The sequence below is a fragment of the Planococcus citri genome, chromosome 3 (assembly GCF_950023065.1).
Source record: "Planococcus citri chromosome 3, ihPlaCitr1.1, whole genome shotgun sequence".
NCBI lineage: Eukaryota > Metazoa > Arthropoda > Insecta > Hemiptera > Pseudococcidae > Planococcus > Planococcus citri.
Genome location: NC_088679.1, coordinates 8,984,340 through 8,997,531, shown reverse-complemented (window position 1 = coordinate 8,997,531; position 13,192 = coordinate 8,984,340). Strand labels below are relative to the sequence as shown.

Here is a 13,192-nt window from a genome sequence, read left to right as displayed (position 1 = left end):
ACTTTGATTTCATCATCACTTGACAGAAAATTTTTAGAAATTCATATTTAAAAAAAATGATAAGAAGAAAAAAATGAATAAATGGGAAGTACAAAAATTGTTATTTAAAATGTGAAAAAACAAATCATTTCCTCTTAAAAATAGGTACTTCAATATTTTTCAGAAGGGAGTGTCTCAAATTTTGTTTCATGATTAAAAAAATAGAAGAAGTTAGTAGACTACAAAGTGTCAAACAAACAGGACGTCATGTAAAAAAGAGGAAAACAGCAGAACTTTCTGGAGTGAAGGACAACTTTTTCAAATATTTTAAACGTTTGGAATCAAATGAAACCAAAATTCATCACTTTTCAGTCTTTACTGAGAAATTGTTATGGAATAAAATTAAAAACGGCTCAAATCATTCGATTTTCTGACTTCGAGGAGGTGAGTTGAGTTGATAGCGTTTTTATCAGTTTATTCATTAATAGCGACCTCTGGCGTGTATTTTGATATGTCACATGCTTTTTTCTTCACGCATATTTCGCGAATTTGCTCGGTGAGCATTATGCTCATAACATCACTAAGGCTGATGGCTTCCCAGGGGCTATGTGAGTGTAGCAGAAAATCTGACGCCATTTTCGTGCTCAGCGGTATCGAATCATAAGAAAACGAGACTAAAATCATCAAAGTAAGTTTATTTTTAAAAATATTAAAAATTGAGGGGGGCTTGGGGCTCCGGAGGGGCTGTGTGAGTGTAAAACAAAATCTGATGTCATATTCGTGCCCAGCGGTACCGAATCATAAGAAAACGACACCCTACTCATTGATATTTATATTTGCCAAAATTCCCATTTCACCCCCCCCCCCTTAAGACACATTTTTCCAACTTTTCAGCACGCCGCACCATTGAAAAAATGTTGAAAAAAGTACATGACGTTTGGGGGTCAAAATTACATCCAAAAAACGCGTTTCTAAAACTGTACCTCGCAATCTTGATTCTTGATATGCATAAAAAAATGAAATAAACGCCATCTTGAGGGTTAAATAATGAGGGGAGGGGGTTGAAAATTTTTGTGGGGATACCTAATACAGATATACATAACGTACTGAAAAATTTTCAAAATCTGTTAAAATGGGGCTGAGAAACGTGTTATTTAAAAAAAATACAATTTAAACGAAATTTTGAGTGAGAACATAGGTGTTTGAGGTAAGGAAAATAATCTACGTAAAATTCTCTACAAGATGGAGTAGCTTAAAAAGTTATCCATGCGATAGAAGAAAAGTTATAAAAACTAAAATTTGGAAAACTCTTGGAAAAAATTGTTTTTAGTACCTATTTAAAATAAGTACATATCTACCTACAAATTTACTCGAAATGTTGAATAAGGACATACGTGTTTGGGGTATGGAAGACGATCAAGGCTAAGTTCTGTACAAGATAGAGTTAAGTTAGAAAGTTATCAGTGCAATAGAAAACAAGATTTTAAAGCTCAAGTATCAAAAAATATGAAATATCAATTTTTTCCAGAAGTCTTCTTCTATTACGCAGATAGGAATGGTTGACGGGCCATGAGGGGGGTTTGGGGGGCGGAGCCCCCCAAGCGAAGTTCCGAGGGCGCAGCCCGAGGAACGAGTCGGGGGTTGGGCCGCGAAGCGGCCAGGGGGCGGAGCCCCCTAGTAATGACTAAAAAATTAGAACCACTTGTGATGAGCAGGACTGCCCTGACCACCTATACGTGGTCTTAACGTAATTCCTCCTCAACGTAGTTTTATGATCTTGCTGACCTTAGGCAAGATTACGCGAATCTTACTGTAGGGGCGCGCTCAAGGCTATCGTGTGACAATTCTGTCGAAGCTGAGGTTCAGCTCCAGCTTCATATTCGATTAAAAATCAGTCTTAAAAGTAACGAGTTCGCGATAGTTTCTCTTAAGCTCTAACCAGCTAAATAGGTTACCAGGGAGCCCTGCCTCGGCTCTCTGGAAACCACACATTGAAGTACCCATCCGTAGATGGTGATTTTGTACTTATAACGTGTCGCGTCATTAATTTCCTCGTATGGACATGGTACTATTTTAAATAACGCAATCTTCGTTAATTTCCCGCGTAAGATCGCGGTACTTTTTTAGTCACTGGCCAGATTTATCTGGAAATCTGAGCCTTTGTCTCCACAAAAATGTAACTCCGACCCAGACCTGCTGAAGTGACTATTATTGGGGTTGCCAGGGAGAGGCAGGCAATGTGAACAGTCAAAACAGAATTGTACTCAGACCACCTTAGGTAATCGTGTATCCTTTTATTCAGGGTTACGTGCACCCTTAATTTATCTAATTACGTTAATAATACATCTAGCGTAATTGTATCAATTGGTAGATGATGATGTGTTAATCATCTATCAAGTGATCTATTTTACCTAAGAAGCTGTTTTATTTCGCTTCTATATGTACTTTAATTCACCCTTAAACCAATCTTCCGAGCCTAGCTCGCGTGTGTTGTAATCTCGCCGCATAATCTTGGCCACTTATGCTGTCGCCATCGAATCTCATGGCAATACAGAATAATTTACGTTTAGACTCTTGTAAATTATTTGGTACACTTTGCTCAACTATGTATATTTTCATGATTAAATAATTGTACATAATCGCTCCTTGCGTTATCATTTCATTGAACCAAAAAGGTAACCAAGGATTGTTCTAAGTGAATAGTGTAGTTTGATTGACGTAAGTCTCTCCATCTTGAGCTAAGCAGGCATCTAAGAAATATTTCCCTCTTAACGAATATTTCTTAGAATTCACCTAACACAAAATTATAGGAATTTCTCTCATATACAGTCATTATCACTCTCCTTCTTTATACCAGTTATTCCAACTCTCACTATTGCACACTGCGTTCTAAAATGTTTCTCCAGTTTTAGGAATGATACCTTTCAAAATTTTGGTATAGTTAATTCAAAATATTTGGGAAGAAAAAATTTTCAAAACACAAGTTTATTTAAAAACGAGCGATATGCAAAATTTTCAAACGCTCAGAAGAACCCTGAATGGTCTTGAATTTGCACAACAATGGTGTAAATCGACGCAGAATCTCAAATATTTTCATGTGGAACGGGTCATTTTTCCTAAAATAGGTTTGGGTAGCGACAGGAGCGAGAAAAATCACGATTTTCATGAAAATGCTCCTTTTTTGAGCAACCTTTTCTCGTCTCCGAGGCTAAAAATTTTTCTGAGTAACTTTTTCAACTCAAAATTAAGGTCTCTGCTGAATTTAATAGAAATCCGTCGACTTTTTTGTGCGACCTATCCTCACCTGTCAAACTATTATCAGATACGGATATGTCGGATATTCTCCGAATTTAATTTGATCAGATAGGAATGTGATCAGATCAGAACATTGACCATATATTTAAACAGACCTGATTATTTCGTATGCAGTATTCTGACCAGATAGAATCATCTATGATAATGGTCCCTTTTTCACTGCACCCTGCTCCAAATTCGTTCAAAATTGCTAGAGTCGACTTCTATGAAGTAGAAAATGTTTTGAGTTATTTTTTCCATGTTTTTTGTATCAAAAAGAGGGAAATTTTGAATTTTTTCAAAATTTGCAACACGTGCTCTAATTGATTCGAAATGCCGAACTCATGATAGCGTTTTATCAATTAGCTGGAGCGTTTTAAAATTTTTGGAGGAAAGTAAATTCTTGCTGGAGGCTCCAGATCGACTCAAAAATAATTAAAATTGATTTTACAGTCTGATAAATTTTGTCAAAAATCAAAAAGTCAACTTTAGGAGCATAAAATTCGGTTTTGAGGTGAGAGTGACGTGCTCTTCCAATGGGCTAAATTTTAATTTGATCAAAGTGCATGGATTGTGATGTTTTTTGGACACAAATTTTGGCTGCATATCATTAAATGAAATTCACCAACCTTCGAACCAAAAATTTCAAAAAATAATGAACGTAAACTATAGCCATCTATTAGCTTAGCAGCAGTTGCAGCGGTAACAGTCTCAATGACGTGCTTTTGGAAAATTTGATGGCGAATTTCGTGTTCGCTTGTAGTGTGTATACAGTACACGTGCATGGTAATACCCACTTGATGTTTTAAAGATGAAATAAAATTGCAATACGTACTTAAGTTTAGGTACGACGTACGAGTATTTGACGTATTACGTTGCTATAAAGGCCCTGCGGTGTTTGGCTGGTGCGGTTAGATCCTCTCGAAGTCAGCATTTTGTCATTCTTGACTTAATCTCACCTCGGTTCTGAATATCGCCTGTAGGTACGATTTTTCGTGGGCGACGCGGCTCAGAATTAATTAACTTTTCGAATTTTCCTTTAACGATTGAATTTTCCCCTTTTCGCAGCGTGCAAAAGTACGAAATATTCGAAGAATTTAACGCTTGTTTGTGGAATGTGGATATTCTTCGTGTAGACGTTCATTTTGACAATGATATAATTATTGCTCGCGATTTTACTGTAGGTAGGTTGAAATCAAGTTACGATGCCTCGAGTCGATTCTCGTAGGATGATTCGATAAATTCTTAACGTATCGAGGATCAAATTTTCGTGGTCTCTGATGCACGTTCAAAGATAATTTGTGAGTTACATTACCTCACAATTATACCTATGTATACGTTGTATGAGTAGGTGTACTAAATAGTGTGGGGGTGTCGTGTAAATAAGTACTTATTGTAATTTCTCAGCAACGGTGATGTGATTTCACCTCACCACTTGCCTTAAACTTACGTTAACTGACTATGTCGGAGCTTAATACTTAAACTGCACAACAACTCACTAGTCAGCGTCGTCTAAGGCGACGGCAACGAAGGCTGCAACATGCACCACACACACCATAAGCAAAACATAACTACAATAGTATAATTTCGTCGTCTACGTCAACGACGCCATTAAAAATAATGGGACTTGGGCTTAACGATACGTCATTAAAAAGAACCTTTCTCGCTTCGCTTGCTTTATTTCAACTATTGCCATTTGACGAAAAGCGCGCGCGTAGAGTGAGCCCCCTCGACTCCTTTTTTTTTCACTTTTCAACACCTCCTCATCAGTTTGCAATGCGATGTGATTTTCTTTGAGTGTAGTATTTTTGATGATATTTTGTTTGAAATGGGTATAATTTTATTCGAATTTACTGCTGCGAGGACAACGATACGAATTTTTGAGGGAACAAGTAAAATAACTTGAAGGCGATGAGTGAAGTACAGATGATGGATTTTGGACAAGTGAGCCATATGCTCGTGAGAACTAAAGAATCATTCTCACTGCTTGATTTTCTGATCAGAGTATTGCGTGGGCACTTGAAATTGTGCGTGGATCCTTTGCAAGAGATTGAATTCTTGTGGATTTTGTTTCATTTGATGAAGAGCTGACTGTTTGGAAACATATTCCATCCACGTAAGCTAACAGTGTGATGTTCTTATTAAATCAGCAGATACCTATTTCAACTTTTTATTTAGTAGGATAAAATATAAATTTTAGAAAATTTTCTGCAGATATGGTATGAATTTTTATTAAAATTACCTACTGATACAATAATGGTAAAATATGGGTGTACAAAAGATCTATAAGGTCCCCAATAATATCGGGCATTGCTGGCGAGAATTTTTGTACGTTAGCGACGCTGAGCCAAATCAAAATACACTGATTCAATACTGCGAATAGTGCAAACCCAAGAAAATCCTCACCAGCCATGTCCAATATTATTGGAGACCCTAGACCTACAAACAGTGCAATTTTGCCAAGTACATATTACAGCTTACTCATGTATCTGTTGAAAAATTCCCAGTTTATTTGCGAACAATATTTTTTTTTGAAATGGTTTCTCTACAAGTAGGCAGGTACTAGGTAAGTAGGTACGTATATTTTTTCATTTTTTATTGCTTACGTGAATGTAGTTATCGTCCAACCGCTTGGCAGGGCCTATCACTACCCCTGAAAAAATAATAATTTATTTTACCTATGTGGCTATCTGCATTATTTTTCCCTACAATTAATAATGTAATGAGTTATTCCTTACGCGTTTGCCATTACTATTTGGCTGACGATTAAAATCGTTACGATGACGATACCAGTCCAATAAGTGATCTGCATTGCGAAGTAGGTATTGGGTAATTTAACCAAAAAAACACGAGAATAACTAATCTTTCAACACGTATTTGTTTCAACTAACAATAAGTACTGTATAACATTGAACTTTGAAGTGTTCACATTTTGTCAGAACCGAACGACTTTTTTTCGGTGTTTTTAGCACGTTCGTTGATAATGAAAAATTCAAGTAGCTAGGTACCTTGTAATAAGTAGATAAAGTAGGTACCTAGTAGATAAGGTGTAAGGTAACTGCAGCGAATCAACATGACGTAAAAACCGTATTTTTTTGAACCTCCAAGGTTGCGTTCAGTTTGCACCGAAAACTGCTTTGGAAAAACTGTATTTAGATTCTACCAAATCCATTATCTCGAACTGTTATCACTCCGAATGACCATTTCACCGAATACATTTTTCCCGAACGTTTTTTCCTTGACTACCTACTGGAATCACGATATTCTTCGAACGACCACTCTCCCGAATGAATTTTCCCCAAAAAAACATGATTTCCAAATCAACTAACAAGGGAACCAGTCGAACTCGCACTGTCCAATTTAAACGAAATTAAGCTATATCGAAAGAGCATGTTCTAAAACTCTAGTAACCAAAATTCCAGATTCTAAAAAAAAATTCCAAAAAACTGTTTTTAAGGCGATTTTTTCGACTTTCTAATGAAACATAATTTTTTTCAGCAAGCTGAACCAATTCGAATAAATTGTTAAATTTAGTTTTCATACGCCAACAAGTAGTAAATTTTCATAGAGATTTTCGGTTTTCTCGCGAAATTTTAACCCATTTGCATAGGTCGCATGTTACAACAGACTGATGGCATATGTACTTGAAAAATGATTCATGCAATTTTTTTAGCTCAAAATTTTCATGAAACACTCAAAAAAAATTTTCATTGAAATTTTCGGTTTCCTCGCAAAATTTTAACCATTTTTTATAGGTCAAATGTTACAACAGACTAAAAGTACCTATTTGAGAAATGATTCATACAATTTTTTAGCTCAAAATTTTCATGAGACGCTCAAAAAAAATTTTCATAGAGATTTTCGGTTTTCTCGCGAAATTTTAACCCACTTTGATAGGTCGCACGGTCACGTTGTCAAAATGTCACACATCCATTTTTTTTAATGAAATGGCCCGGATGCGTAACTTTGAAAATTCACTGCGGGTCATTGTGCCGGCCGTTTTTCACAAAGTTGGTCTCTATCAGCGTGGGATGAATGGATGCAATCATGTAGGTGCGTATTTTTTGCCCCCCAGGCCGTATTGCTTCTACAGAGTCGTTTTTATGTGAAAAAGTGCCAAAATTGGCAAAAAATTGCCTTTATGCAGCTCTGGAACGCAACTGTGCCGGAATCCAACTCAAAAAAAGTATATCTATACTCGGGAGAGTGTCCTCTACCAAATTAAAAAAAAAATTTTTCCCCCCGCCAACTTCGAAAAATGGGGGTTTTGAGGCTCCAGCTCCCTATTGTGCCAGTCAAAAAATTCGAAATGTCCATTTTCTTGAATGTGAATAAGATACTAACGAAATGCCAACTCTTTTTTTTGCCCCCCAAAATGGTCAACTCAAATGACACTTTTTTGCGCTTGGACTGTAGACTAGTAGTTTTGGACCATTTTGGAGCCTCCAGCGAGTTTTGAAATTTTTCCAGAATTTTAAAAATTTTTTGGGTGGTTCAAAAATTAACCTTCTCGACCATTTTAGATAGTTGGCGCCAAATTCCAGGACGGTGACTTCAAAAGTGAATTTATGGAGAAATATCAAAACTTTCTGGAGGCTCCAAAAAGGTCAAATTTGGATTGTTTTCGAGTTCTATAATCGTTTCGATAATCCAGACGAAGTATTTCCGAAAAAGTCGCTCGCGATATACCTTCTTTGAAAATTTGATTTTTTCGCACTTTTCCTGAAGAATTTTTGAATTGGTCAAAAATTCATTTTTGAGATCGCTGTCCTGGAATTTCAGGGTTATCACCTAAAACGGTCGAAAATGTGCTCAATTACCACCGATCAAAGTTATACGTTCTAAAGTTCATTTTTGAACCTTCCAGAGAGATTGGAGAAATCTGAAATTTCAAAACTCGCTGGAGGCTCCAGAATTGTCCAACCGCAAAAAGTGGTAGAAGGCATTTTTCTTGTATACCTACTCGTAGTTACTTGTTTAGTAGGTTCATAATAACATTAGCTTGCTAACCTCGTTGTCATCTGACTCTGCTATCATACTAAACCATATACGTATTTACTTTTTATCAGTCTAAAAATGTCTAGGAATTGGTAGTATAAATTTTGACCTACTTCCGTCAATGCTCAATTGCTTACCTATGTCAATAAGGTACTTATCGAAACAAATGCCTACTACAGAGTCGGTATCACTCAAGGCACTTAAGTATCAGTAGAAAATCCTTCGGTTCTAAATTATTGTATAGATACCCCAAATACCTTGAACAAAATATTCACTCCAAAACATACCTATAGGTACTTTTTCGGTGACAATGTGGAAGTGCTAACTAAAGGAATAATATATCTTCATATACGAGTATTGCATTACCTATATTTTCGCGAAGTAAAACACAATTATCACAAAAATAATACTGCAGTGGAAACAGTATGCGGATTAAATGCTGGTCATGTATCGTAATTGTTTTGACGATTCTCTTGATTAGTCAAGCTGCGCTGATAGTAATGGGTTTCATGTAAGTACCCGTAATTGATTATGAAATCGTGAGGAAATGTTGGAAAGATTCACATTATAGGGTACTATTTATGAAGCGTTGGATATTTTTCAGAATCATTCCTCTCGAATTTCCCTCCAATACTGGCTTTGAACCAGGGCCTGACACTTCTTCTGGTTTTTCGAGTTGGGAGTCAGGATTAAGTTTGGGTGTTGCAACACAACCTGGATCGGGATCGGGATCTGGATCAACATCAACATCAGCATCAGCATCAGCATCAGTATCAGCATCAACATCGGGATCGGGATCGGGATCGGGATCGGGATCGGGATCGGGATCGGGATCGGGATCGGGATCGGGATCGGGATCGGGATCTGGATCTGGATCTGGATCGGGATCAGGATCAGGATCGGGATCGGGGTCGGGGTCGGGACCTGGTTCTGGCTCTGGATCAGGAAGAGGATAAGCTTAAGACTCTTGCTAATGGCTGTCAGTTTTATAGAATTTAATTATAAGCTGTTGTGTATACCTACCTATACTTAGATATCTTATTCTCAATACGTTTTATTTTGCAACCTAAATTTTAAAGAAGAAATGAGCATTAAAAAAATACACACATTCAAAATTTTAGTTAGCATTTCTAAAAAGTTACTTATATACCTATTAACCTACATATGCGTATAATACATAATTATTGTTGATAGATAACTATTATTTTATGAACTTGGGACCTACCTTGAAAGGAATCGCACATTTTAGTACCTATAGGTGACATGCTTATAGATAGGTAGATATGTAAACCTTTCGAAACATGTTCATATAACGTTGATAAACATTTTTTTGCATTGTAGGTGGTATTTGTGTATTTAACCATTCAACTGCGATAAGTGTTAAAAAATAGTAAGAAAACATACATATGAACGAAAATATTCAAAACATCGCTCAATTGAATAAAATATAGTGAATTTAAAATAAAGCTTTAGTGTAGGTAAGTAAGTACCTACATGAAATTTTAAAATTTTATCAAAATGATGTAAAAAATAAGTTTTTACTCATTTCTTTCAAATTTTTTTTAAAAAAAAGAAGACTCCGAGTAGAAATTTTTTCATGTGTTATTCATGTTTGGTGAATTCAATTAGCTAAAGGAGGCTAAACCACTTCCTCCTTCAACGTTTTTCTGATAAACTTGGAAAATTCAACTCTCGCAAGCATAGACAAGAAATATTACTTAAATTTCTCCAGTTTTTCATTCATTTACTCATTGTCAGTTATTTTTGTTTGTGAACTGGAAAGAATTATCAAGTGGGAAAGTATGAATTACAAGATTAGCTAAAAATTTAAAAAATTCAATTTATTCTTATTTATTTGGAGATTTTTTTTTACAAAAAATTCAAATTCAAATCTCATTTTTTACAAATAGGGATTTCAATTTAATCACAACGTACATATTGCAAAAGAGATATCCGAACCTCCGAAAAGCTAGATCACAAAAAATACAAAATATAATCATTTCTCTCCAGCTAAAATTTCTGGTAAGTATACCTACATACACATTTTATTGTTTATTTTTCGAAATTTGGAAAAGGGCCAGAAATCAAAAACATTGAAATTTTACCTAGGTCCTAGATAATCATCTCTTGTCCAGTCGGCAATACTATGTATCTAAATTCCCTTCTTGTCCCAATATTCGAGGAATTTCATTCCCTCGCCGTCATCAATCATTGTCCAGTCCAGTTTGTCTGTGTCGAAGTCACCATATAATTGACCCCTGAAATGGTGTCTGTCATCTTGTACCTAGCCACACTCGCACAGATCATCATCAGCCGAGTGCCATCTGTGTAGGTTGAATTACAACCCGGTAAACACGCCGAACGCGAATCGCCAGCGGAAATCGCGGTCGCGAAAATCGCGTTCGTTCGCCGGCGAATAGAAGGCAGAAATCGCAGTGAAACAAATGAAAAATCTCGTTGCAAAAATCGTAGGCGTATCGCGGGCGAATAGACGGCGGAAATCGCAGTGAAAAAAATGAAAAAACTCGTTGCGAAAATCGTAGGCGTATCGCCGGCGGATTCAGCAGTGATATTTTCAACGCGATACTCGCGTTCTATACGCCGGCGAATCGAACGCGACAATCGCGCTGAAAAAATTTGAAAAAAACACTGCTGAATCCGCCGGCGATACGCCTACGAATTTCGCAACGATCTTTTTCATTTTTTTTCAGCGCGATTTCCGCGGTCTATTCGTCGGCGAATAGAAGGCGAATTTAGTAGAGTTCTTTTACAATATTTTTCATGCGATTTTCGCATTTGTTTCGCGTTCAATCAAGTGAGCATTCAGATGTTCTTACGCAAGCATGCAATAACGAGCAGAATGTTGTGTTTTTTTTTATCTTTTCGTTCGTGTTTATTCCAAATTGGTTTTCTGGTGTTGAATTTTGATTAATTTTTTTTGAGTGATAACGAACAATTTTTTTCGTGGTGTGTACATAGAATAAATTTTTCGGCGATGAGTCAGATTGGAATTTTCTTGTGATTATTTCTAATGAATTTTTTTTAGCAATTTTTGACACTTTTTTGTGATTTTTAAAATACATTTTTCACTGTATTGATTCAAATTTAATTTTTTTATTCAGCTTGGAATTTTTCATGGTGATTTTGAACTGTTTTTTAGTGATGAATTCTGATAAATTTTTGATGATTTCAAATGGATTTTGTATGGTGACTTAGAATAATTATTCTAAATCTCCATAATTCAATTTTTGTGTTTTTGGTTATTTTAATAAATTACAATTGATGTTGTTGCATTCTTGTGTGAAGTGATTTACCCAAGTATAGGTACTTCATCGTTTTTTCTTTTGTTATTTCCTAGTTTGTCTTCCTACATCAGAATCAGAAAGCATTCTTCACTTAATTTACTCGTTATTTATTTTGTTTTCTTGATTTTTAATTATGTAAACAAGTAAATTACTCGTAAAATTAATTGAAGAATACGTTCTGATTCTAATGTGGGAGAAAAAACTAGGAAAAACCAAAGCAAAACATCATTGCGATTATCGCCTTCGAATCGCCTTCGAATCGCGTTCTGATATCGCTGCGATTTCCGCCGACGAATCGCCTTCGAATCGCGTTCTATTTCAACAGCGATATCGCTGCGATTCCCGCCGGCGTATCGCCTTCGGATTTCGCTGCGGAAAAAGCGGACATTTTCGCCGGCGATTCGAACGCGAATCCCGCCGGCGATACGACGGCTGCCAATACGATGATCGCCTTCTATTCGCTGGCGTATCGCGTACTATGTGTTTACCGGGAAGTGTGATGTTCCGCTTCTAAATATATTCAGGGTTTTCCAGAGGCTGTACTTCAGTTGGTTGCCTTGGGGCAATGATTCGCTGATATGTAGTATTGCTACTTAATGCTATGTTCCAGATTTGACAGCATTCAACTTTGGCAGGAGCACTCAATTCATTCACTGTTCTCAGGAAACTGTGTCTAGATTTTAGCCTGCTCTCTGGTAATTTGTTGTAGCCATGCATGGGGTGTAGGGGGTTGTGTGTTGTTTTAGTTTTTTCTGCTTTGGCAGCCACCTCCCTACGCACTTCGGGTGGTGTAATCCCTGCGAGACAATGCAGAGCTGTGAGTGTAGTTGGTCTGAGGCATCCTGTCACCAATCAACAGGCTTCATTCAGGGGCACATCTACTTTTTTAGCATGTGCTGATCATCCCCATGCTGGGCAAGCATACTCTGCAACTGAGTAACACAGCACTAGTACTGATGTGCGCAGGACCTGTGGTTTAGCTCCCCATGTGCTACCTACCAGTTTTCAGATCAGGTTTGTTCTAGCAGCCACTTTCATTTTGGTTTTTTCACAGTGTTGCCAGTAGGTGAGTGATCTATCCAGTGTCACTGCTAGATATTTGGGGTGGTCATTGTGATTCAGTGCAGTGTTTCCCCATTGGATGTTGAGCTGTCTCTTGGCCTCACAGTTTCGCAGGTGGAACAAATAGGTTTCTGTCTTGGATGGATTTGGCCTAAGGTGGTTGGCTTTATAGTATTTGTAGAGTTCTTCTATTGCCTGATTCAGTGTGTCTTCCACCACTACAAATGTATCACACTGTGCTGAGAGCGCCGAGTCGTCTGCATAAAGGAAGTGACATGCAGGTCCTCCAATTGGTTGGTCATTGGTGTAGATATTAAAAAGGATGGGTGACAGGACACTTCTCTGCAGCAAGCCATTCTTTTGCCTTCTCCAAGTGCTATCCTTTCCATCTAAAGTCACATAGAACCTCTGGTCTTTAAGCAGTGTTGTGAGATAATTAAGTCATAGAAATCTGAAAATTGGTGTAAACTCTAAGGAACAAAATTAGGGGGTAAGACCTTAAGATTTCAAAAAAAAATGTTACATGAGCCACCCTAATGTACAACTTGAACCAA

At 37.0% G+C, this 13,192-nt stretch overlaps 2 protein-coding genes and 1 long non-coding RNA gene across 4 annotated transcripts in view; 1 reads left to right on the top strand and 2 right to left on the bottom strand.

Annotated features, from left to right (window-relative positions):
• The window catches only part of LOC135840158 (neuroligin-4, X-linked-like), a 642,239-nt gene that overhangs the window by 268,583 nt on the left and 360,464 nt on the right, over positions 1-13,192 (bottom strand). The window lies entirely within an intron of this gene.
• Positions 5,489-6,321, bottom strand: LOC135841287 (uncharacterized). Its single transcript, XR_010557886.1, has 2 exons — positions 6,012-6,321; positions 5,489-5,926 (listed from the first exon to the last, which is right to left on the bottom strand). It is a non-coding gene; the product is annotated as an uncharacterized LOC135841287 (long non-coding RNA).
• Positions 8,574-9,579, top strand: LOC135841051 (putative per-hexamer repeat protein 5). The gene is made up of 2 exons (XM_065357839.1): positions 8,574-8,782; positions 8,876-9,579. Exons 1-2 carry the CDS (start codon positions 8,697-8,699, stop codon positions 9,225-9,227), a joined length of 438 nt encoding a protein of 145 aa, XP_065213911.1. The 5' UTR covers positions 8,574-8,696; the 3' UTR covers positions 9,228-9,579.

Bases quoted from the DNA above. Each gene is read 5' to 3' on its own strand.
- LOC135841051 (XM_065357839.1), top strand. From the start codon at position 8,697: ATGCGGATTAAATGCTGGTCATGTATCGTAATTGTTTTGACGATTCTC. The intron at 8,783-8,875 runs GTAAGTACCCGT...GATATTTTTCAG, and splicing joins CTGATAGTAATGGGTTTCAT to AATCATTCCTCTCGAATTTC.